The sequence below is a fragment of the Nomascus leucogenys genome, chromosome 21 (assembly GCF_006542625.1).
Source record: "Nomascus leucogenys isolate Asia chromosome 21, Asia_NLE_v1, whole genome shotgun sequence".
Lineage (NCBI taxonomy): Eukaryota > Metazoa > Chordata > Mammalia > Primates > Hylobatidae > Nomascus > Nomascus leucogenys.
The window spans coordinates 45445474-45472168 of NC_044401.1; the positions used below are offsets into that span (position 1 = coordinate 45445474).

The following is a 26695-nucleotide window of genomic DNA, read 5'->3' on the forward strand; positions in this document are numbered from 1 at the left end:
CCTTCTGCCCCGAGGGGTCTCCCAGCTCTGGCATCCTCAGAGGGAAGGGGAGAGTGGCAAGGTAGGGGTTCTGGCTCTTGATTTGGTTCTCTTAGTTCAGTGTCCAGAGCTTGAGACCCAAGAGGCTCACAGCTCACACCAGCTCACCCCAGGAAAGAGGGTGACATTCACAGGCTGCCCCTCCTTCCCACACAGGCTCACATCCCAAACCCTCTCTGGGTGTCACACTTCAGCAGACCTATTGTGCCCACATAACCAGCTTACATGTTCCCCCCCTTCCTGAAGTATAAAGCAAATCACTCACCATGGAATCTGAAAGTCACTACAGTGTAAAGTTAATTAGGAAACCCTGTCTCACTGCACTCTGGGTTCTGAAGTGCCTATGGGATCTGGTGAGGCTCTAAGGGCCAGAGAACAGAAAAGAGGATGTTAGTATGAGGGCAATGGGGTAGGAGAGAAGGAAGTCTTCAGTTTCTCACAATAGAAAGTTCCAGGAGTATCTGAATCTGTGAGAGCAAGAGGACCCTTGGCTACAACAGATGGGGGCAGTGGGAAGGGGGAAGGAAGGAAGGAAAAACAGGCCAAAAATCCTCACTGCTGCCCACCCGGTCGCATTTAGGACACTGAGGCTCCAGGGAAATAAGCGCAGGGCTGGCCACACCCCAAGCCCCAGGGTTCCCCCTAGCTGGGCAGTACTTTGTAACTCAAAACAGGGCCACATCGGCAGGTGGACAAGGCCAACATTGGGAAAGGCCGAGCTCCAAATACTCATTTGTAGTCAGTCACTACTGGGAAGGCAAGATGACTTTTCTCACAGATGTGTGATGCCATACTGATTCGTTACGTTCCCAGGTTAGCCAGAAAAACCTATTTTACCTAAGTTTAGGATTAATAATGTTCCTTAAGCCACACTTAGTCTGTGTATAACTTAGTTTTAACAGGAAGATGCACTCTGAATGCCAATTTAGAAATTACCTGGCCCCTTGAGCAGGTGGGTAGGCAATGGATGCCATAACCATCTTGGGACCCACAAGGGAAGGGATAGCAGAGGGTCCACACTTCCCAGCACAAGAGCTCTGCCTGCCATTTGCCTGAGAGAAGGTAGGTCTGAGTCAAGTACTTCTGGAGTGTCATGAATTGAGGGAAAGGAGGGTAGGGAAGAGAAAGGCTTGGGAAGTGAGTCTGTGGATGCGTGGCTTGGAATGTGAAAGTGATTCCTAAACCACATCTATAAGAACTTGCACTTATTGTATTAGGGCCAATTTCACATGATATGTTACAATAGCATAGAATTTAATAGCCCCATTCACAAACCCTCTGAAAGGACTTCATTACAATCACATCCTAAGTAGGTAGGCAAAACATTGATTCTTTGGCCAGGCATGATGGCTCATGCCTGTAAAGCCAGCACTTTGGGAAGCTGAGGTGGGAGGACTGCTTCCAGGAGTTCAAGATCAGACCAACCAGGGCAACATAGTGAGACCTCATCTCTGTATCTATATTTTAAAATTAAAAACAAAAACAAAAAAATGGATTGTCGATTCTCCCATGTGAGTCTGCAGCTCTACGCTGAGCTCCAGGAGCCTGAGGGATTCCCATCCTGCCACTGTGAGGTGAGCTCAGTGTGCAAGCTTTTCACTTCTTGCAGCGTGGTCCTGTGGCTGGTGGATGCTCTGCTCCCTCAGGCAGGGAATACGGTGGCAGCATTAGCCTGGGCACCGGATAGGTGGAGAATACCACTGCCTGCCTACGTGAGGTGTCAGAACCTAAGCACTTCCCAGGCCGCCAGCCTGAGTCTGAGCCACTCCTTGGCTCACTGAGATCTGCAGATGAGAGTCAAGATGGCAGAGGTGAGAGGGAGACTCATCAAGCAGGAAGGGTTTCTCCACCCTGACCCTGAGTGAAGCAGGAAGAAGATACCAAACTCAAGGCGACGGGGGAGCAGAGCCAAGAAGAGCAGCACGGTGAACTGCCCACCTGAGCCCGCGGCAGCTGCAGGGCCTCAGTGGGAGGGGGTGGAAGGGAGGTGACAGTGGGGGAAGAAACTGGTGACTTACATTGTATGCATTAATAATCAGTTGAATAATATTTTTGGAGTCTCCGTCTAAAATCTCCACCGTTGTTCCAGGTATCAAGGCTGTAAAATTCTTGGGAAAAAAAGTAAAGAAAAGAAATAAGTTCATTTTGCCCGGCCAACCATCAGAGTGAACATTGCTACACTGGGCTAGAACAGTAAAGACTCCTAGAACCATATCCTGCCACCTTCTCCCACCATGAACTGAAGAAGATCCCAAAGGGAAAAGCAAGAAGAAATGGCACAGAGGAAGAGTTGTTGCAGTAGGCTGTGGAATATCCAGCCCTATAGATCCATAGGAAAGGTGCTCACAAGATCTTTCTCTAAAAGATAATGTCTTAAGACCCCGCCCCTCCCACGGTAACAGACAGCTCTCTAAAAGCCCATCTTCTAAGGTCGACAGCTCCTGACAGTTTCTTGCCATCTCTCCCCTGGTCTCTGAGGTATTCACAGGTTCAGCTTTCAGGATCTGCTCAATCTATTCAGAAGGAGTGAAAAGGGCAACTTTTCCAAGGGTCTCAAGTATAGACCCTTTCTTTAATAGGAAGCTGAGATACGAATGGTGCCCTCCCACGGACCTCTGAGGTCCTGTGGCAGAGGGGCAGCCCTTGAAGTACCCTCCTTTCCTCTTTCATCTGTACTAACTCCTGAGTCTTCCACTTCTAACAGTGACAGAGACATCCACCACCCTCTGCCTGCCTTGGGACTGGATGGGCTTCCTCCCCCAAGCAAGGTGTATTTAGCTCTGAGGAAGGATGCTTAAGCCAATGTGGACTTCTTCCCTCTGGAAATATCTGGAAACCCAATACAGTCTGTGCAATTGAGCCCTCTAAAAACATAAAACGTTATTTCTAAGTGAATAGCTTTTTGTTTGTTTTTGTTTTTGTTTTTTTGCGACAGAATCTCGCTCTGTCCCCCAGGCTGGAGTGCAGTTGCGCAATCTTGGCTTATGGCAACCTCTGCCTCCCGGGTTCAAGAGATTCTCCTGCCTCAGCCTCCCCGGTAGCTGGGATTGTAGGCGCACACCACCATGCCCTGATAGGCTTTATCCTGATATCTTCCACTAAACAAAAAAAGAAAAACAATCCTTCTCCCTTGTTTCATCTTCTAACATTGATTTGGACTAAAGGAGGATAAAGAACTCAAGAAAATATAAGTGGCATTTTATCAGTGATAATCTCAGGCAGGAGCAATAGAAAAACACAGTCAGACAAAGGTTCTTTTGTGGACATTCAAGAGCAAGAAGGAGAGGGAACTATGGCCAGCTGTTCTGGGGGTGGAGGGTGGAGAGGGATTCCAGATTAAGTTCTCATTGCTTCATCACGTAAAAGAATCTCAGAGGCGAGTTTACATTTAGCTTACATGAGCACACCGAGGAGATCTGTAATTCAAACTTGGCTCATCTGTGACTGTGAGGAGCACGTTCATGTGGGGAGTTTTTGAAGATGGTCCAGGGTGACCCAGGAACAGTTTCTTTAGACAGAACAGATCCATACCCAGACTGCTCTATTTACTCAGGACACTTATGTGTTTCTTTGGGAATTCCTGCCCCAAACTAAATGGGGCAGTCCAGGGTGACCCAGGAAGTTTCTTTAAATGGAACAGATCCACATGCAGACTGCTGTATTCACTCAGGACATTTATTGGTTTCTTTGGGAATTTCTGCGCCAGACTAGCCCACTGGTCTCCTATAGTCTGCAGGCTCAGGCATAAAGCTCTGGAATACCGAGATTAGTGACGTAGCCTGATGAGATGCCTTATTTTTCTTTGTGTATATCTTCATTTCATTTTATATTTTCCTTCTCTAGTAGAGTGTGCCTCTCTGTTTCCAATTCATCACTCAAAAAAATGGGAATTCATGCTATTTTCAAGGTTTTTCTCAGAATCAAATGAGATACTATATGTTCAAATTTCTTGTAAGGTATTCACTGCTATGTGAATGCTTAATTGTTTCCTCCTATTATTTTCCATTAGATCAAGACTGGGCTATATTCCACCCCTCCTTTGAATTTCCCCCATATAGGCAGAGTTGTAAACACTCCTCACCACCCTCTTCACCCCACCAATTACTAGCCTCCCTCCCTCCCAGCATACCTTGTACAGCATATAATGGTTTTTCGTCACTGCAAAGATGAGGTTGATGTTGTTCTCTGCCAATTTCTCTCCAAGCAAGGCAAGGGATGGATAGTCCTAGGGCCAAGGCAAAAGTCAAGGCTATGATATTCCTAACAGGTGTAAATACCAGCACCTGGCTCCAATGCACAGTCAGCAGCCAGCATTTGCCAGGGAAGCACCTTTTCCTTAGGTGGCCCATTAGAGTCCCTTAATAACTAAGCCTTCTTGGTAGCTCCTGAACTGAGGAACTGAGTAGAGGAGACCCTCAAGGAAAGGACCCTCTGGCATCCACCAAACTAGATTCACTGCTTTCACCCCAGAGTGGAGAGGTGATGAGTGGAGGTTTTCCATATCTTGTCTGTGTCTCCATCCTTTCAGCAGGGAGGGGGACGAGTGGGGACGCCCTAGAGAACAGCCACCACATCCTACCCTCTGTCATCGGTGCCTCTTACCTTCCCTCTCTCCTCTAAGACTTTTCCTCTCTGCCTCCTTGCCCTATTTTCCTTCTCCTATGCCTAAAGCTTAGGTCTGCCAACATCCCCCACAGGTCCTGCTTCATCCTGCTTGTGGCTCAAGAGGGCAGAGGAGGGTGCCGAGCTCTGGACTAAAAGTTGGGCCATGGGGCAGAGGTGCAGAAAGAGGAGGAAGAGAGGAAGCTGAGAGGCAGTTTAACAGTGTCCTGAGGGATTTTGAAGACTAATGATGGGTACAGGAGTCCGCATCTGGTGAGGTCCTACAGTTGTAGTCCTTTTTTCAGATTCCATTATTCCTAGACAAGATGGAAGGCTTGGGCACTGACCACCTCTTGAAACTGGAGAAAATGGGCTTCTCCAAGGGAGAAAATTGGGAGGAATTCCACTTTGGCCACCAGAATGGATTTGAGAAAGAAAAGGGTGCAGATTTTGCGGGGAAAATTGCATAGTGAGTATGCAAGATCTTGATCATTGTTGGGTCTGGATGATGGGTATGTAGGGTTCATTTTACTTGTCTATTATTATATATGTTTGAAATTTTGCACAAATTCTTTTAAATTGCATAGTTGTGGTTATAGACTGTTGGGAGTAGATGGTCCTTGGGACCTCTTATTCCATGCAGAACACTTCTGCTCACTACTGACACTGACAGGCAATTCACCACCTCTGGGAGCCCATGTCTAGAAGTCAGGAAGTCCTGCCCTGTAACTTCTATACCAGTTGTGACTTCTGCAGGGGCACAGCACCCACCCTCCTTTAAGATACCCTCCCCACTATGAGATCTATCCTGTTTCCCCTGGGCCACCCGTATCCCAACCAAACACTCTCCATTTAGATGCACATTGGCAGAAAGATGAACAAGCTACAGAAATCCCTGAGAAATGTTGTAAGTCAATTAGGAGTTCTGGAAACCCAGATGGAGAAGACTGAATAATGAAACCCAACACCAAGAATGGATCAGAAAGCCAGTGAATACTGAGGGCCAGAGGAAGGTTTCAAGGCTGGGCAAGTACTAAGACCACGGGCAGGGTCACAGGAGAGGCATCAGGGAAGGGGGGTCTGGTCCCCAGCACTCACCATCTGGTTGGATGCAGTGTACTCGTTGGCCTCGTTTAGGTGGCACTGGCCATCGTGTGGCTGCACCAGGCCTCCCAATTTTCCATCCAATGCGATGTGGGGCACATCATCCGTTGTGAACACCAGCAAATGCAGTGCATCTTTTCGCCAGCCAATCTTCTCCTGAAGGACAGAAGGTGGATGGGTACACCAGTCTTTCTGCCCAGTCCTGCCCTGGTCATGCAGGGCACTGGCCCCTCTCCAGGAGTCACGGCCTGAATCAGAGGCATTCCCCTTGCCATGTGTACCTGGGGCACACTCACAAAACCACTAGGGAGGGATTCCACAGGGTCTTCGAAGAGACATAGCCTGGACTGGGGAAGCCCAGATGCACACAGACAAATGTCCAAGGCTTTGCCCACTTCGGCCCATGCACCTGAAACCCCCTCCCTCCAGCCCATCATACTCCTCTCTGCTCCTTTCACTGATGACCCTCGAGGGCTGCTCCTCCTGGACGCTTCCCCTTTTGGCCTCAGCTATTCTTCCTTCTCCAGAACAACCTTTAACATTCCCCCCTACCAGCTCCCCCATCAACATCCCCTGGTTGGCTGGGCTAGTCTAAGATGACGGTTAAGATGGTTAAGTCCCCCCATTAGACCTGAGTCAATCAGAACAGAGAACTCAAATGACCAATAGGTGGGTTTGTCTTTTGAGGGTTTGTAAAACCTGCCATCTATTCTGGTAGATATAAACCACTCCAATCGTTATTTGAGCCACATTGGTGTTTAAAGTCAATCAGATCCCTATTCTCCCTTTACTGCTCCACTATCTGAAATTTATCCAGTCTTCAGACTGAGGCACAGCTGAATACAGTCTGTATGAAGGACTCTGCATTTTTCATACTCAGCCACTGTGGTGCCAACTCTACACAAAAACACTCCCAGTCATCATTTTTAGGAGCAGCTAGACCTTGATACAGAGCAACAAACACTGGGATATGGTCACCTTCTTAGTAATGGTGAACGGGCATCCCAAAATGCGTCAGTAGCAGCATGAATAAATGAAGGATTTAAACACTGCTGACAGTCTTCTATACCTGCACACTTGCTATTGAAATAGGAGACTGGATTCACAGACCTTACAGGTTAAAAGCTATTGCTCTGTTATGACAGATGAAAAGTAAAGGGTATGATCCTCTCTTACTTATCATCATAATGGTGGATAAAACAGCCAAAAGAGCTATGACATTTTCTCACTTGCTCCAGAGGCAGCATGGAAATAAAAAATAAATAAATCACAAAAGAGCCCCCCAACATGAGGAGGAAAAGAAGTTTGAAAAGAAGCCAGTGAGGACTGACAGCCAGGAGACCTATTGTGAACAAAGGGATTAGCCTTTTGGGGAATCAGTTTCCTAGACACTCAACATTCATCCAGCATTCAACCACTGATCTCTTACTGCATGCCAGGCCCCACAGAAGGCACTGGGTCCACAGAAAAGCTAGTTCCAGACCTCAAAGAGCTTATAGTCAAATGGAAACAGCAACTTCAATACGCCATGACAGGAGTGTTAATGAAGGAAAGTCCAATGCTAAAGGAAGCCAGGGAGAGGAGGAGGAGGGAAAGGCTTCCCAGCACAGATGAAACTTAAACTGAGCTGGAAAAAATGAGGACATTTCAAGGAAGCTGAAAGAGGGTGGGATGGCTCACACTTGGAATCCCAACACTTTGGGAGGCTGAGGCGAGAGGATGGCATGAGGCCAGGAGTTCAAGACCAGCCTAGGCAACATAGGGAGACCCCATCTCTACAAAAAATATTAAAAAATTAGCCAGCCATGGAGATGTGCCCTTGTCATCCCAACTATTCAGGTGGCTAAGGCAGGAGGATCACTTGAGCCTAGCAGTTTGAGACTGCAGTGAGCTATGATCATGCCACTGTACTCCAGCCTGGGCAACAGAGCAAGATCCTGTCTGTAAAAAAATAAATAAAAATAGAAACAAATAATTTTAAAAAAAATTTAAAGGAAACTGAAAGAAGGAATAAGAAGGGAGAAGGCAGAAGAGGAAGTGGGCATTCTAGGCGCTAACAGAAGCTCAGAAGGGAAAGGAGCACAGTGAGGAGGCCAGACACATTTTAGGAACCTGGAGTGAGAAGCCTAGAAGGTCCCTTACTGCAATGAAATGCTAAGCCATAACAAAACTACTTATGGCTAGGAGTTGGAATAGTGGTTCTCCTTGCTGTCAGGATTGGAAGGGGTCACAAAGAGGCTTTCAGGGTGCTGCTGATGTTCTGTTTCTTGACCTTGTGGGCATTTATCAAGATGTACAGTATATATATAAACTATATATAGCTTTCGGTGTGTATATTTTGATAAAGAGTTAAAACCTATTAAATAAATAAGGCAATGCATTATAAGCCATGGAGTGTGGAAAAGAGGGAGCCAGATACTTGGGAAATAAAACACAATAGAGAGAAAGTGTAAACTAGTAGAGTTTTTTGCAGGAAACATGTGAATCTGTTATCCAAAAGGGCATAGCCATGTGCTCAACACCCTAGCAAGGAGGCAGAAAACCAACTTTTAATTTGACAAATTGTATTAAGAACCTTAAGGAAAATCAGAGACCTAAATAAATGGACAGAGATATCATTTCAGGCTTGGAAGAGCCAAGGGTGTTGAGATGCTATCTCTCTGCAAATTGGTTTATAGATTTGACACAATCACAATCAAAAGCCTAGAAGGCCTTTTTGAGAAAATGACAAGCTGATTATAATATTTATATGAAATTGTAAGCAATGGAAACTGGCCAAACAATTTTGAAAAAGAACAAAGTTGGAGGACTTACTATCTTAGGTCAAGACTTCTTACAAAGCTACAGTAATCAAGGCTATGGTAATGACAAAATAGCTGCAATGACAGAATGTATAGATCAGTGGAACGGGATAGATAGAGCAAAAATAGATCCACACATATCTAGTCAATTCAGCAGAGAATACTGGAACTGGACATTCATGTGCAAAAAAAATGAAGTTCAACCCACACGTCTCACCACACACAAAAATTAACTCAAAGTGGATCACTGACCTAAACGTAGACCTAAAGCTATAAAACTTCTGAAGGAAACCTAGGAGAAAATCTTTGTGACTGTGACATAGGCAAAGATTTCTTAGATAAGATGATTCATAGGATAAAAAGTTGATGAACTGGGATTAATCAAAACAAAAACTTATTTGTTCAAAACCTTCTTTGAAAAATACTGTTAAGAAAATGAAATGACAAGGCACAGACTGGGAGAAAATATTTGAAAAAAATAAAATCTGATAAAGGATTTGTTTACAGAATATATAAAGAACTCTCATTAGTCACTAAGAAAAAAACCAAACAACTGAATTTAAAAAGTGGTCAAAAGATTTGCACAGACAATTCGCCAAAGAAAAGATATGGGTGGAAATGAGCACACGAAAGGGTTCTCAGCATCATTAGTCATTAAGGAAATGCAAATGTGAACCACAGCGAGATAGCCATTAGATCCCTATTTGAATAGCAAACCAACAAACAAACCCTGACAGTATCAAGTGCTGATAAAAATGTGGAACGAGGCCCCGGGCACGGTGGCTCGTGCCAGTAATCCTAGCACTTTGGGAGGCCGAGGTGGGTGGATCACGACGTCAGGAGATTGAGACCATCCTGGCTAACATGGTGAAACCCCATCTCTACTAAAATACAAAAAGTAGCTGGGCGTGGTGGTGGGCGCCTGTAGTCCAGCTACTCAGGAGGCTGAGGCAGGAGAACGGCGTGAACCTGGGAGGTGCAGCTTGCAGTGAGCCAAGATCAGGCCACTGCACTCCAGCCTGGGCAACAGAGCGAGACGCCGTCTCAAAAAAAAGCCAAAAAAAAATGTGAAATGATTAGAACTCTCATAATTGCCTATGAGAATACAAAATGTTTCACCAACTTTGGAAAACAGTTTGACAGATTCTTACAAAGTTAAATATACACTTACTATCAATCCAGCAATTCCACTCTTTGGCATTTACCCAAGAGAAATTAAACTTTATGCTCAAATAAAAACCTATATGCAAATATTTATAAAAATGTTATTCACAGTCATCATAAACTAGAAACAATCCAAATGCCCATCAGTAGTCAACGGACACATCATAATACATCCGTACAATTAAATACTACACTGCAATAAAAAGGAACAAACTACTGATAACACACCACAACATGGATGAATCTCAAAGCATTACATTAAGGGCAAAAAGCTCGACTCAAAAGGCTAATTCCATTCATATGGTATCCAGAAAAAAAAAAAATACATGGACAGAAAACAGATCAGTAGTTGCCAAAGCGGCTTAGGGTCATGGGAGGAGATGGATGACAAAGGCATGCTGGGAAACTTTCTGGGGTGATGGAAATAATCCATATCTCAATTGTGGGGGTAGCTATAAGACTTTATACCTAAAAAGGGTCAATTTTACTGTGTAAATTATCCTTGACTCAGTGATTCTACTTCAGGGGAATCTATCCACAAGAAGCATTCTGAAATACATGCAACAGTATTTTTATTAATAGTGAGAAAAAGGGAAAGGCATGAATATCCCACTGTGCTGGAAAAGGTAAATAAACTCAGATATCTTCTCTACAGCCATCAGAAATTATTCATAGAAAGTATAAAATTATGTGTAAATATCTACAATATAAGCTGAAAACAAAGAGTTTAGCACTATAGTTGTAGTGTGATTACAAACTACTTAAGAAACAAGCGTAACTCTCCATTAAGAGAACAAAATACCCCATAATGTGGCTGTGGTTGGGACTGGGGTTAAGGTTATAGACAATTTTTTGTTTTCCCATTATTTTCCAAGCTGTCTTTAATAGGCAGGCACAACTTCTGCAAAACTGGGCTCTGAATGTGGCTCTGTCATTTAACTTCTTCAGTGTCCAGTTCCTCCACGCCAGCTTCTTGAGGGTCTTGTGGGGACACAAAGTGGGGTGGCAGTAAGAAGACAGAACAATGTGGAATTTGGGTGCCTTCTGATGAGCATGTGAATTTTCTTGCTGCCCCTACTTACCTGTGCAGTTTCAGCCAACTATTCAACACCTCAAAAGCTTTTTTCTTATCAGTAAAACAGGAATAATAATACAAAACATGTACTGTGCACTTCCATTATTTTACTTAATCTTCACTGCAACCTTTGTGACATAGGTAATACATTGCGATCTCATAGGTAAGGAAACTGGTGTTCAGAGAGATGAAGTGACCAGCCCATCAACTAGCAAGGGCCAGAGAAGCCAGATTCAGATGACCAAACTCTTGCCCACATTCATATACAGAGAGGAACTGTGCATGTAATAAATGGGATAATTCATAAACGTGCCTGGTTCATGATAGGCTCTCCACTTGTGGCTGCTGGATCCAAAATAAATGTTTGTTGAATGGAAGGTTGCATCTAAAATGGAAATGGCTCCACAAGTGAAGGATGGCTCAGCATAAGAATAATAATTTTGTTTTCTGTGAAGTGGGCACTTGTTATGTAAATGGCGTTAACAAACTTGGCCCAGAGGTTGGGCTGCTGCGAATGAGTCAGGAGATGCTTGTTCATCACCCAGGCTTTCAGGCTTGGAGGCTTTACAAGTGGTGACTCCACAGAGTATTTACATTAAAAATAATTTCCCTTATTGTTGGGTTGGCTGGCAGAGCTAGCTGTTTTGGAGGCTTGAGTTCTGTATTCCATGTTTGGGGAAGGAAGCAAAAGTGGGAAAGTGGATTGAAAAAAAAAAAAAGAAAACAATGAACTACAAATGGAATATAGCATGACGGCCAGAGTACATCAGCTTTGGAACAGATTCTGAGGTCAAATCTTTGCTCTATTCTAACTGTGGGCCCCTCAGTCAGTCACTTCACCTCTCTCAGCCTCAGTTCTTCATCTGTAAAATGGAAATAAGCCTGCTTTGCAGAGCTGCTGCTAGGTTTAGACAGAATGTATTAAAAAGTATTATAGTTAACACATAAAAGGGACTATAAAGGGAACTTGTAATTATTATTCCAGGACCAGTAATAATTTTTACATCTCTTCTCCTTTTACTAATTGATATGTGAAGCTATATAACTGTTACAGGGAATATAAATTATTGCATGCTAAACAATTTAAAAGCCTTATATTAATTCAAAACTATAGTAAGATCCTACCACATGCCTTTAAAGTATCTAAAATTTAAGACTGATCACATCAAATGTTGATAAAAATATGTAGAGACTGGAACCCTCACACTCTGCTGGTAGGAATGTAAAATGATAAATGTTCTTTGTGTCAGGCCTCTGAGCCCGAGCTAAGCCATCGTATCCCCTGTGACCTGCACGTATACATCCAGATGGCCCGAAGCAAGTTAAGAATCACAAAAGAAGTGAAAATGGCCTGTTCCTGCCTTAACTGATGACATTCCACCACAAAAGGAGTGAAAATGGCCGGTCCCTGCCTTAACTGATGACATTACCTTGTGAAATTCCTTCTCCTGGCTCATCCTGGCTCAAAAGCTCCCCCACTGAGCACCTTGTGACCCCCACCCCTGCCAGCCAGAGAACCCCTTTGACTGTAATTTTCCACTACCTACCCAAATCTTATAAAACAGCCCCACCCCATCTCCCTTCGCTGACTCTCTTTTCAGACTCAGCCCGCCTGCACCCAGGTGATTAAAAAGCTTTATTGCTCGCACAAAGCCTGTTTGTTTGGTGGTCTCTTCACAGGGACGTGAAACTTTGGAAAACAGTTTGGCAGTTTCTTAAAAAGTTAAAGACCCACCACATGACCCAACCATCCCACTCCTGGGTACTGACCTAAGGGAAATGAAAGCATACGTCCATACAAAGACATGAACATGAACATTTATAGCAGCTCTCTCATAACAGGCAAAAACTAATGTTCATCAACAGATGAATGGATACATAAACTGTTGCACATCTATGCCATGGAATACTACTCAGCAACAAAAGGAATGAATGGATACACTAACAGCATGAATGAATCTCAAAATAACTGCTAAGGGAAATAAGGGAGGCAAAAAAAGAGTGTATACTAGACATGAAATTTGAGTAAATGCAGTCTAGTGTGTAGTGACAGAAAGCAAATTCATTGCCTGGGGTAAGGGAGACAGGAGGGAAAGGAGGAAGAAATGATGATAAAGGGGCACAAATACACTTTTGGGGTGAAGGACATGTTTGTTACCTTGATCGCGGAGTTGCTTTCGTGAGTGTACATAAATGTCAAAATCTGTTAAACTGTACACTTTCAATATGTGTAGCTCATTGTACATCAATTATACTTCAATGCTCTGGTTGGTCTTGAACTCCTAGGCTCAAGCCATCGCAGTGCTGGCCTCCCAAAATGCTGGGATTACAGGCATGCACCACCATGCTGGGCCCAAATACTTTTTTATTTGATAGCAGTATCCACACAGAATTTATGTGCATGGGCTCAGGTATCTGGCTAATCTGAGTTCGGTCCCATGTCTCCCTTAAGTTGTTTTTGTGATCTTAGACAAGTTACTTAATCTTCCCTATCTCAGCCAACTCGTTTATAAGAGGGAGATAATAACAGTATTGATAAAATAGGGTTGTTTAGAGAATTAAAGAAGATGATACACATTGAGCAGCCCACTCAGTACCTGGTATGGGATAAATAGTAATTAATAGTTATCATCATAGTATTTCCATGGAGTTGAAAAACTGTTACTTATGTCTATAATTCAGAAGCACATCATCTTATATTTAGATTACATTAATAGAATTATGGATGATGTTTATTTCCTTTCTGCTTATCTACATTTTCTAATTTTTTATGTTGAATATATTCTCTTTTTATAAATAGTTTTTAAAAGAAGGAGAAGACCTATTTATTTAGCTGAACTTTTCTCTATGTCACTAAGTAAAGCCAAAATGTAAACAAAACCAATTTTGCTAAACATGACAGAGGTCAGCCTCAGATGAAAGCGTCAGGAGTGCGTGGGGCGGAAATGCACTGGACGCAGATACATGAAGCCAGGCATCTAGTCAGGGCTGCGAGTCCTGTCACTTTTCTTTGTTCACTGTCAAATTCACCAAGAGATCTATTTCCAACTCCCACTTCCACACTCATGCGAGGGAACGACCTCACCTGTTTCATCACCCACAGAGATAGGTAAAAGGACTTCTCCCTTCACCTATTCCCAGGATCTCACAGTTCTGGTCCTAGACCCTAGGATGCCTTTCAGCCAGCGCTCTCCTCTCCATCCTAAACAAACTGGCGTGTCCTCCCAGCCTTGCTCTGATCTCACCATCCCAAGGGAAGAAGTGCTCCTCCCTCCTTGAGGAAACGCAGCCCTGCAAACCCCACTCTCTTTGAAGAATTTATTCCATTGTCACTCTCTCCTCTGGTCCCTTCCATGTGCCTACAAATATGCTCATGGCCCACTAATAACAAGCTTTCTCTTCACCCTGCTATGCCACCAAACTCTCATCACTCACCTCTCTCTCTTTTTTAAGACTAGCAGACCTATTCCATTTCCTCCTCTCAGTTCCTTAAAATCTGACCTCACTCTCAGTCATCCATGAAAAGGGGAAGCAGGAATGAGATGGAAGACCAGCCCTTCCCAGTCACTGAGAAAATTAACAAAAATGGACTCCTCCCAGGAGTGAAGACAGGCTTGCTGGCTTGTTCACATCCAACATCTGGCCCCAGAGAACATACGGACTGGCAGAGAGAGAAACAAATGGTTAGGGAGTAAAGGACCTGGTTTCACTAGTTTGAGGACACAAGCTTCCAGCCTGTGGGGCAATTTGGCTTCTTAAGGCTGAAAGGAGTCACACTCTGTGGCTACAGGTCTGACAAAAAACGAAGCTCATGCAGAGAACCAAGAACAGCTTCCATCCTTCTCTGCCCCACCCTCCACAGTTTGTCCCTGGTCTCTGTCCCACCTGACTTTCACCCACATGGTAAGGTGGCTCCATGGGAAGCCAACAGGAGCCAGGAAGAAGTCAGCTCAAGGTCAGCTGCACTTGGCAAATAAAATTAGCATGTATAGCAGAGTTCGTGGTCACTGTGGCCAAATACAGGGGCCGCTTAGAGGGTGCACTGCTGAGAACCAGAGAAGACAGGCTCCAAGGGGCTACAACAGGACAAAAGCACCAATGGATGACTGGGTAGAAAAACAGAGAAAACATGTAGCACCTGAAGTATGGAAGGAACCTCAGAGGTTCTTATACAGCCTCCCATCCAGTGCAGGGATCTTTCCTCCAGCACCTGCCACCTGGGTATGGGGCTCACACACAGACTCACTACCACACTGCTAAGCAGCTCTCCTTGATAGAAAATTCTTCCTTGGCCAGGCACGGTGGCTCACACCTGTAATCCTAGCCCTTTGGGAGGCCGAGGCAGGTGCATTACCTGAGGTCAGGAGTTTGAGACCGGCCTGGCCAACGTGGTGAAATCCTGTCTCTACTAAAAACACACAAGTTAGCCAGGCATGGTGGCACGTGCCTGTAATCCTAGCTACTCGGGAGGCGGAGGCACGAGAATTGCTTGAACCCAGGAGGCGGAGGTTGCAGTGAGCTGAGATCAAACCACTGAACTCCAGCCTGGGTGACAGAGTGCAACTCCATCTCAAACAAACAAACAAAAAAACAAGAAAATTCTTCCTTTCATTGGACTCCAACCTGCTTTCCTGTGGCTACCCTAGTACATCCCCTGGAATAGCCAAAAGGGTCTATTCCCTCTTTTATAATGATATCTGAGGTCAGTAGCTGTGCTACTTCCCATGGTGTCTCTCCTCTGAGGATGTGGTTCCCATGCCTGGCACCACCCACTTATCCCTTTTGCTCTCTCACTGTCAATGTCTGTCTTAAACACAGCTCCCAGAGGCAGGCCAGGCATGGTTCCCAGGATGTGGTCTGACCTGCACAGAGGAACTAGGCTGAAAAGGTGGCCTGTGGGCTCTGAATTGGACCTGGAGCATGAGGCCTGTGTTTGGCAGCTGAATCTTCCTACTGGCTCATGTTAAGCCTGGGGATCCCCAGGTCCATTTCATAGTAACTTATTTACACAAATGGACAATGGCAGAGCATGACAAGTGAGACAGGCAGATTCAAGGATGTCCCGTGGGAAAGTGCAGGGGAAGGCCCAGACCACCAATTCCTGGGAATCTGAGGAAAGCCAATGTCCCACTCAGCTGTCAGAAAACACAAGTGGGGCCTGCCTGAACATGGGCTGGCTCACTGACCTTGGCTTGCTAATTCAAACACAAGGGAGTCCCAGAATAAAGATGCCATCCCAGAGACTGTAGCTTTAAATTTCTAGGTTCTGTGATCCCGAGGTCAATCTCCCTAATTAAAATTAACAATTGTCCAAATGAAGAGGCCCTCAAGACTGTTATCAATGCAGACCATGGGCCCCAGTTGTCACAGAAGAGTCACCAGGCACATGTACTCTCTCTGCTGGAAAAGATCCACCACGTGAAAAGCAGCATCGTGCCTCAGTGCTGAGAAAGCCCGAGGGAGCACAGCCGATGGGTCTGAGACGCCCTCCAAATTAGGAATGAGAAGGCAGATATCAGAGTTTCCATTTTACAGACAGGGAAGCCAGGGGCAAAGATAAACATTTCACATATCAATCAACATGCTAACCTTGGGACAGTACCAGTGGCCTCCCTGGAAAATCCTGAGGGCTGTTAGAGTCACATGATAACTGTTTCTGATAGAGAGGAAACTCTTAGCTCCAGAAAAGAGTGGCACATGCAACTTTCTTCCCCTGGGACTGTTTCAGTACCATTCTACAGTTGGCAAACTGGGTCATGTGGGTAACTGTGATGGTTCCTTAGACTGGGACTATGCTATCTTTGGAAGCACACCCTTCCCACTTCTCTGTTCCTGTGTGACTTCAAAAGATGGCAGGCTGGGCGTGGTGGCTCACGCCTGTAATCCTAGCACTTTGGGAGGCTAAGGCGGGTGGATCACCTGAGGTCAGGAGTTCGAGATCAGCCTGACCAACATGGAGAAACCCTGTCTCTACTAAAAATACAAAAAAAAAATTAGCTGGGCTTGGAGGCGCATGCCTGTAATCCCAGTTACTCGGGAGGCTGAGGCAGGAGAATTGCTTGAACCCAGGAGGCGGAGGTTGCGGTGAGCTGAGATCGCGCCATTGCACTCCAGCCTGGGCGACAAGTGCGAAAACTCCGTCTCAAAAAAAAAAAAAAAAAAAAGATGGCAGATACTCTAATGTCAAGGTTAAGCCATACCAGCAGGTGGATATGGTTTCCAACTCTGGTGCTGCCTTTTGTGGCTGCAAGACTTTGGAGAAGTTACTCCACCTTTCTAGGCTTGTTTCCTCATCAAAGGAGATAGTAAAGCCACCTTCAAAGGAGTATGTAAAAGAAACCCTGTTAAATGCCTGGTACAGAGCCTGGCTCTCAAAAGCACTCAGCCAGTGGTGATCAAGAGCATCATTAGCACCAGCACATCACCGGGAAGCAAGAGACCAGGATGACCCCTTGAGAGAGAAGTATACTCTAATTGAACCATGGGTCCAAAGGAGCCAGTCCTTCCACAGAGTCTGTGCTCTGGCTGTGCCTCAGATCCTACACATACATCAGTCCTACAACTACAGTGGTGCTCATGGAGACAGGCACCACGGCTACTTCAACTCTGCATTCCCCACGGCACCTAACAGGACGTCTTGTACACAGTAAGTACTCAAGACGTTTTCAGATGTAATAACAAAACACTGTCCATTCACCTTTCAAGCAAGCACTGAGGAAGAGGGGACAGGTTTCAAGGCAGGAATGAGGAAGGAAAGGGGACTGACCTGGGCAGCCAGTGGGCAGCTCCCACAGTAGATACGAGCTTGGGGACAGAGGAGTCTCCACAGCACATAAGGGAAAACAAGGTTAGAGGGTCTCCGTGATTGGTTTCCCGAATCATGTTGACATTCAGGCATATTTCCATCCCTTTATAACAATATACACATTCTTTTTAGTTTGTTTTTCCTACTTCCATCCACTGTTTGCAATGAAGTATCTTTTTAAAAAAAAATCTGTTCTGTGGCTAAACTTAATTAGGCCAAAAGTGTAGCATTTCTTTCCTTGGGAAAAAGAAATCCTGGCCTATGACTCAGGATACAGACATTCCTCTTGAGCTCAAATCCCAGCAATGTGCAGGATAACATTTCTAATGTGTACTCTGTGACAGAGCCCAATATGAATTATAGTACATTTTGGAATGAAGAAGGTTGAACCATATGAATTTTCCATTTTTGCAGGAAAAACATCAATAGGCAAATAACAAATATCATCAATAAATATCAATAATTTTAGATGGTTCAATCTAATATTTCCAAACGGGTTGTTTTATTTCCCTTCTAATGGATCTGCAGGCTCAAACCAAATCCCAGAGGATAGAGACTTCTCATCTATCTTTAGTTTTCTCCACCATACCTGCCACTGAGCATTTATTGGACAGCCAATAAATGCTTTCTGAATGGAAAAGTATTACCAAGTAATAGTACTTCTGGTTCTGCTTTAATGAATTTGCATGAAGCACTGTAAATTCCATGGAGGCAGCCTGGTGGATGGGAGGGCGGAAGTCCCATCCAGGATGGGACAAGCTTGGGGCCAGAAGAACCTGGTATTCCTGAACTTCAGAAGCATAAAGGCACCTGTGAGAATGAAGCCTTTGTTCACCAGATGTTTAACAAGGATCTATTATGTGCCCAGCAGTGTGTGGTGCTGGGAATATAGTCATAAGAAAAAAGACATAGTCCCTGCCTTCAGGGAGTTTACTATCTCAAAAGGAGGCAGGCATTCCAGGAATGCTTCAAATAAATAAAAATAAGATGATAACTAGGACAGAAGTGATTAAGGGCTTGCCTGGAGCCAGGGCATCCTGACCTACTCAGGGAAGTCCACCAGGGAGGGCTTCTCTGACAGACAGACAGTGAAGCTGAGATCTGAAACACAAACAGGCACAGGTTAGACATTAAAAGGACAACAGATTCAGGGAGAGGAAGCAGGAATGGACAGGTGGAGCACAGGGACTTCCAGGGCAGGGAAGCTACTCTGTGTGATATTTAATGGTGGCTACCTGTTGTTGTACATTTGTTAAAACCCACAGAACTGTACAAACCAAGAGTGAACCCTAATGTGAACTATGGACTCTGGTTGATAATGATGTGTCAACACTGACTGGGTCACTGACTGTAACAAATATACCACACTGATGTGGAATGCTGATGGTGGGGGAGGCTGTGTGTGCAGTGGTCAGAGGGAAGTTGTGGGAATTCTTTATTTTCTATTCACTTTTGCTGTGAACCTAAAACTGCTATAAAAAATAAAATCTACTGAAAGAAAGAAAGAAAGGAAAGAAAGAAGGAAGGAAGGAAGGAAGGAAGGAAGGAAGGAAGGAAGGAAGGAAGGAGAGAGAGAAGGGAAGGATGGGAAGGGAGGGAGGGAGAGGAGGTTAGGAAGGAGGGAGGCGAGGAAGGGGAGGGAGGGGAGGGAGCAGAGGGAGGAAGGAAGGAAGGAAGGAAAGAGAGAGAGAAAGAAGGGAAGGACGGAGAGGAGGAAGGGGAGGGAGGGGAGGGAGCAGAGGGAGGAAAGAAGGAGGAAGGAAGGAAGGAAGGAAGGAAGGAAGGAAGGAAGGAAGGAAGGAAGGAAGCAAGCAAACCAGGAATACAGGGAAGGAGTATCAAAGAAAACCAGGAATACAGGAATGGAGTATCCAAACAGAGGAAACAACACATGCAAAGGCCTTGCCTGAGTCAGAGTAACGGACTACAGGTCACTGTGGCTGGAATGCAGAGGCCACAGGTAGAGGCCACAGGCAGACAGCCTTGCAACAAGAGCCCAAGAGCAAATTCCTGTCTCCTTTCATCTTTGCCCAATGGACATTCCAAGCAAGAAGGAGCCTCTGACTTAAAATAAAAAATTGACATTCTCACCTGGTATAAAAATAGAGCCCCAGCCATCAAAGGGGCCTCCTACCCTTTCCCCCGGATGATTATTCCCTGCCTTGGTCAGTGAAGGGAGCCACCAGCACGTGTAGACACCTCCTAAGCACAGGTGCAAGACAGGCACGTGACTGGTTTACACTAGAGGGCAAAAAGAAACGCAAACTCTCCCAGGTGCCCTGTTCACGATACTGAGTTATGACTCAGCCAGTTCCCACCACTCAATCCAGAACGGCAGCTGTCGGTGGCGCTGCGGAGACCACAACACAGCTCACAGCAGAAGGCAGAGCAAGGAAACCAAGGAGTCCTGCACTTGGGATGTCACCTCAGAGACCGAAACAGTAGAAGGATTCAGAAGTGCACATGAAACCACTGCCCTCTGCCACATAGAAAGCCAAGGGGAAGCTGCGCCACGCCCGTCCAACAACAACCCCGCAGAGCGGAGGGTCTGCACACCTGCATGCACAATGCCCAGGGAAATCCAATACTTTAATGGTGCTTCCCAAAGACACAGCAGCACAGGAAGAGCAGGCAGCCTGGCGCTGGATCAAGCCCCGGAAACCTGTGGTGCGATCTGCTAGCAGAAGCAGCTCACACATGCTGAGACAGACAACGCAGACAGCCGGGAAGCAGAACATGTGGCTGTTCCCTCTCTTCAGGTGGTGCGGAGGTTTGAGGAGTGGGGGGATGCCTTCCTTGAGGAAAGAAAGGCAATTTCCTGTATTTCTCAACTCATGCTTGGAAAAGTGACACAAGTCTGAGGTCTACAAGAAATCAGGTAATAAGTCAAAAGAAAGCAAGTCAATTCTGCAGGAACTGGGAACTGGGAGGGAGCAAGAGGAAACCCTGACAAAGTTGTGCCTGACTCTGGGACTGGGGAATTTTCCATATTTTACAGGTATCTGCAGCAGCCCCTACTGGGTCTGAGGCTTAAGCCTGAGCCAGAAGAGACAAAAAAGCAAAATCAAAGGCCCTGAGCAAAGGAGACAGGGCTGTGACCAAGTCCTCTGAGAGAAGTGGCACTGGCTGGCACAGATGAAAGGCAACCTGGAGCACCTCCCTCCAGTCCCATGCCTCCCTGCATCTCCCAGATGTGCTCTCTGAGGCCTGGAGAAGTCAACTGGCTTCCATGGAGGCAGCCGATAACAGAAGAGGCAGAGCTTGAGTAAGGAAAACATGACTCTAAATTCAGTGCCTTCCTAGGTTTGGAATGTATTATTAAAAAAAAAAAAAATTAAACAGGCTGTGTGCAGTGGCTCACACCTATAATCCCAGCATTTTGGGAGGCTGAGGTGGGCAGATCGCTTGAGCCCAGAAGTTCAAGACCAGCCTGGCCAACATGGACAAACCCTGTCTTTACTAAAAATACAAAAAAATTAGCTGGGCAAGGCTGCAGTGAGCCATGATCACACCACAGCACTCCAGCCTGGGCGATAGAGTGAGACCTCCTTTCAAAAAAAAAGAAAAAAAAAAAATTGTTTTAAATAAATAAATGCAGTGCTCCTTGCTCAATAGTGCATTATTGCTACTTCCCAGAGCACACAGTCACTGAGTAATAAAAAGGGCACAGAATTTCAAATCAACAGAATTGGTTCACATTCTGGTTCTACTCCTTACTAAGTGCAATTAGTCCCTGTGATACTCAGTTTCCACCCCTGTAAAATGGGAACAACCCTTATCAGAGTCCTACTGTAGGATTCTGGTAAGGATCCTCCAACAAGAATCACGGCTCCTCTGAGGCTGTGGTCTTCATTTTAGATAAGATATTCTGGCCAGGGAAGAATAAAAGTCTCAATTCCTGCCAAAAAAATTTTATTCAATACATAAATTTACTTTGTTTGCTTTAAGACTTATTCATCCAACTATTTTTGAGAGGAAATAAATGCTTTAAAAATTGAACACAGTCAAAATTAAGAGAATCAGGATTAAAACAGAAACTCTGTCTAAAGAATACAAAGGATAAGTGCCAGGGCTCCAGCAGTGGAGACAAACAGGGAAACGCATTGGGTTGCACTGATTTATTTTCTGGCTGACGAAAAAAAGCAGCACATAGAATACCGTGCAGCCAGCATGTACCCAGCCAAGCTCAAATGTACAAGTAACTTCTTTAACCTGAGAGCCATGAAGAAGAGCAAAGTGATAACTGACAACTTGGGACCCAGAGCTTCTAGTCAACTGCTCACCCTCTGTCCTCCCTAGGCCAAGGGCGTGCCCTGTTTTGAGAGAAGAGGAAAGCAGCCATATTTCCAGTCTGAACCACACATCACACTTCCGCCTGTACAATTTCAGAACAAACAACTTAGAGTCAACTTCTAGAAGGTCCTGGAAGAGAAACTATTATTCTGACCATAAAAAAGTATAAACAGGTTCAATCATAGGCTCTGGGTAAAGATAAGAAATTATAGGCAGTGGCATTCTCCAACTCCAATGCAGCCAGGAACAGTGCATTAGAAAAAATGCCCGCCTTGACGACAGAGGCATCCCTTAGCTGTGGATGCTGTTGGATGGCCTCTCACAGCAATGTGACCTGCAGGGGATAAATAAAGCAACTCAAAACCTCCATTCATAGAAACAGAGTCCTTATCATAAATGGAATGAATCCTAAATAGAAACAGGTAGTTTCTTTCTTTTTGCAAAGAACAACTTTCCAAGAGCAGGCCACAGAGGTGGATTTAAAGTCAGACATGTGAATATTCCATACCCCTAAATCCCAAGTTGATAACTAACAGTCCATTCAGGGAAACAAGAATGAGAATAAAACCAGAGTGAGAATAAAACCAGGACAAAGAGCTCCCTGTGGTGCTGGGAGATAGGCCTGTTATCAGCTCCATCTCCAGGGCATGGGGTCAGGGGAAGTAGAGCGTGCAGCGCTGCCGGGGAATTGCCTGGCCAACTCCAGCCCCTGTGACGCACAGAGCCAACTGCACAAGATTCCAGGCCTTCTCCCTCTGTTCCACTGTTTGCAGGACTCAGTGGAAGGGCCTTTAATCTGGCCAGATCAGGAGGAGACACAGCATTCAGTAAACAAAGTAAGGGATACTTAGGACTTACAAATGATAGCCAAGATCTGCTTCAAATATGGGTGTGGTTGGGAATACAAATGAAACAAGACTGGTCATGAGTTAGTAATCATTAAAGACGAACAATGAGTACATGGGGTTTCATTTTACCATTCTTTATCCTGAAACTGTTCCAGAATTAAAAAAAAAAAAAAAAGAAACCATACATATTCACTGTGGAAATTTAGGTAGATATTAAACAAAAAGCCAAAGAAGAAAATAAGCCTATCACCTATCAGAAAAATATAATCCTGTCACCTGAGACAAACACTGTTACCATTTTGTTCCATTTCTAATCTTTTCCACATTTTTTCTTTCTTTTGTTTGCAAAACAGAAGTATACTGTCCATATTGTTTTATAACCTGCTTCCCATGCCAATCTTAATTTATCTTACGTATTATTCTGGAAATTCTTAAAACATAAAACATTGAGTTGTATCTTCCCTAAGGACAATTTTTTCTAGAAGAGGGAGCCAAGAGAGAGCAAAGTTACTATTAGAGCCATCTGATACTAATACCCTACATATTATTCAAGTCATTAATTTTTTTTTTTTTTTTGAGACAGAGTCTTGCTCTGTTGCCCAGGCTGGAGTGCAGTGGCACAATCTCAGCTCACTGAAAGCTCCGCCTCCAGGGTTCATGCCATTCTCCTGCCTTAGCCTCCTGAGTAGCTGGGACTACAGGCACCCACCACCATGCCTGGCTAATTTTTTGTATTCTTAGTAGAGATGGGGTTTCACCGTGTTAGCCAGGATGGTCTCGATCTCCTGACCTCGTGATCTGCCCGCCTTGGCCTCTGAGCCACCGCACCTGGCCTCAGGTCATTAAATATTTTAAATAGTATGACTGTTGCATAGTCTTTCATCCAAAGGTAGTCCATAAACTACTTCCAATTTTTTGTTACGATAAGGCTGTGGTGAGCCAGGAAGGATGACATGTTTTATAAATAGGTGATGTCAAGTGAGAAATAAATTGCTTAGTATGCACCTGAACGTAAACTGACAGCACAATGGAAAAGAAAAGGCGAAGAGAGATGCTGGAGGCTCATCGGCTGCGTAATTCTGAGCAATTATTAACTTTCCAGGTATTCCCTTTTGCAAAGGTCGTGGTGAGGAATAAGAGCAAATTTCAACAGGTATAAGCCTAAAACTTGCTCACAAAGTGCCTCTCCATCAACAATAATTCACCAGGTCCAGGCAATGAATTGAGAAAATCTGCTAGCATCACCTCTGAAATGCTTGAGTCTTGAAATACTCTGTTTTCAAAGGGTTGAAGAGTTCATCCATTGGGGATGGCACAGTAAGGGTCAACAGACATAAGACTGGATCACATGGCTTCTCAAAGACCACTGTGGTCCAAGTGATCAATCATGCCCTTTCAATTCATCTAATTGAATAAAATATACTCAGACATCGCTTAGGCCTGTAATTGGGTTCTTTCTCCAGAGAAAGATGAATTTCTCTCCCAAAAAAAGAAAATCCATAAAATCCTCAAGGTGGGGAGATGAGGGAGATCCTGTGTCTTCTCTGCACTATTTTTTTCCCTACCAAGAAGCAGAATTTGGCTGAATGTCTATGGAGAAAATGCCTCCTATAGTCAATATCTGAAAGTCAGTCAAAAATACAATTTTTCTTTCTGAATCAAATTCATAAACTATTTTGTGAAACATCTGAAAGGTTCAGAACTGAATACATTCTAACCATGTTTCCATGTGTCTCTCTCAGACTGCTAAAAGACACCAGGGACTTCTGAATCAAACCATTTGGCTCTGGCCAGTAGCTGGGAAAAGGCCACACGGCAGCTTTCCTGGATAGGAAGCCACTGCCACCTTCTTCTCCAGGAGGGGCCCATGGACTCTGTGATGGGCAGGACCACAGTGGGATCAAGAGAACGGCAGATGGCTGTTGCTGCTTTCTTTACATTTTACCTTCTCCTTATCCATTTCCTTCTGCCATTTTGGTTTTCTATTTCAGAAAGGACAACTGGGGTTTTCTTCCCATCTTGTCAAGGATTGAGTGGAGAGGAAACAGGAGTCTGTGTGACACACCAGACTCAAGCTCTGAGGTCACAAACTATGTAAGTGAGCAATTAAGTGCTTACCACTTAGTAAGTGAATAGCAGCTGCCATATGCAGGCTCTCCAGGCTGAGTTCTAGCCTCTGACCCTGCCCTCCCTAAACGGAAGAGTCCCCACCTATTGAGGAATCTGCCTGAATTTTCAAGAAAGCATTACCAATTATTCACACTCTATTGATGACCACTATGAAAAAATACTAAATGTACGCACAAAGACTAAGAAGAGACACACATTTTTAAAGTATGTGTTATGATAGTGAATTCAAGAGTGGTTTTTTTTTTTTTGTTATTGTTATTGGGTTGTTTCAACAGTAGAAAATTATTTTAAGACTATGTTATCACCAACATTCCATTTATATATTTTGCTAAGATTGGAACCTCTCGAAGCATGAGTTCATTTCTGATCTAATTCTAGGCCCTCCCTCTGGATTCATATATCACAGAGAAGCAGGAGGAAAACAACTAGAATTGCAACCAAAGATGCCACACAATTCTTTTTCTTTTTTTTTTTTTAATTTGAGACAGAGTCTCACACTGTCGCCCAGGCTGGAGTGCAGTGGCGTGATCTCCACTCACTACAACCTCCGCCTCCTGGTTCAAGCGAGTCTCCTGCCTCAGCCTCCCGAGTAGCTGGGATTACAGGCACCCGCCACCATGCCTGGCTGATTTTTTTTGTATTTTCAGTAGAGACAGGGTTTCACTATGTTGGCCAGGCTGGCCTTGAACTCCTGACCTCGTGATCCGCCTGCCTCAGCCTCCCAAAGTGCTGGGATTACAGGCGTGAGCCACCGCGCCCGGCCTCACACAATTCTTTTTCAGCTGGGTTTCCCAAGAGAGCAATCTCTAAGGTTTGCCAAAATTGGTCCAGAAAGCTCTACAAGTTTCTATGCCTATAACTTGACCTTTACTTTTTTCCCCTGAAAATAAACCAAAAAGCCAATGTATAAACGCAGACAGCTGTCTTCTGGCAGACAGTACTCCATTGCACACAACCACACCCTGACACAGAGACACAGACCAGCCCAATCCATTTCCGAGCTCTGGCTGATTTGACTGCTGTAGATTTCCCAGAGGTTTAGCTCACCCTTTGACTTCAGAGTGGTCAGGAGCCACATGCTGGGGCACTCAAAGACTCCTGCAGGAAGTACCAACACCCACTGATGCTCTCTACCTTGACCTCCCCGCGCAGGGACAGGACCAGAAAGGAAAGTTACCTTGCAGACGGCTGCCTGGAGTACTGCATCAAAGCCCCCCTCAGGGGCATCTCGGTTACGGGACACCCTCTGTTTCCGAACTTCCTCATTGAAGCTGTCCACTCTGTCTGTGAGAGGCAGCAGATGGCGGAACCCAAAGGAGGGGACGCAATTTGGAAACAACTTGTAACTGGAGAGAAAGAAGAGAAGAGTCACTTTTCCATCATTGTCTGTAAATCTTAACCAAGTGTTCTGAGCATTCACTGAGTGCCTTGAGAGGCACCGATAACTATTTACCCAGCACCTACTATACGCCCCTAGGACAGGCACAGCAGAGAGAACAAAGATAAATAACATAGTCCCTATTCTCCAAACATCAGCCCTAAACTGCAGGCAAGGCAGTATATGCCAAGTTATAAATGAATGGTATGCACAAATGGTTCAAAGGAAACAGAGATAATAGTAGGCTACTGTGGTTGGAGGAAGACTTGACATGGGCATTGAAAGGTATGTGGGACCCGGGGTGTGGGCCAGCCTAGGCAGAGTGGAGAGGAAGTGTCCTCTGGGCTAAGGAACATGGATGATGCCCAGTGAGGGCAATGTAAGTGCAGTTACTCCATGCAACCAGCTTCTACATCAATGCTGCTGCAACGCAACAAAGGATGACAGGATCACATA

At 44.9% G+C, this 26695-nt stretch overlaps 1 protein-coding gene across 2 annotated transcripts in view; it reads right to left on the reverse strand.

Annotated features, from left to right (window-relative positions):
* The window catches only part of ITGB5 (integrin subunit beta 5), a 122878-nt gene that overhangs the window by 51195 nt on the left and 44988 nt on the right, over window positions 1–26695 (reverse strand). For both annotated transcript variants that reach the window (XM_030802219.1, XM_030802220.1), the window contains exons 5-8: window positions 26039–26207; window positions 5740–5901; window positions 4169–4264; window positions 2058–2147 (exon numbers count right to left, since the gene is read on the reverse strand). In XM_030802219.1, coding sequence (XP_030658079.1) covers window positions 2058–2147; window positions 4169–4264; window positions 5740–5901; window positions 26039–26207 — 517 coding nt within the window. The remainder of the gene's footprint in view (window positions 1–2057; window positions 2148–4168; window positions 4265–5739; window positions 5902–26038; window positions 26208–26695) is intronic.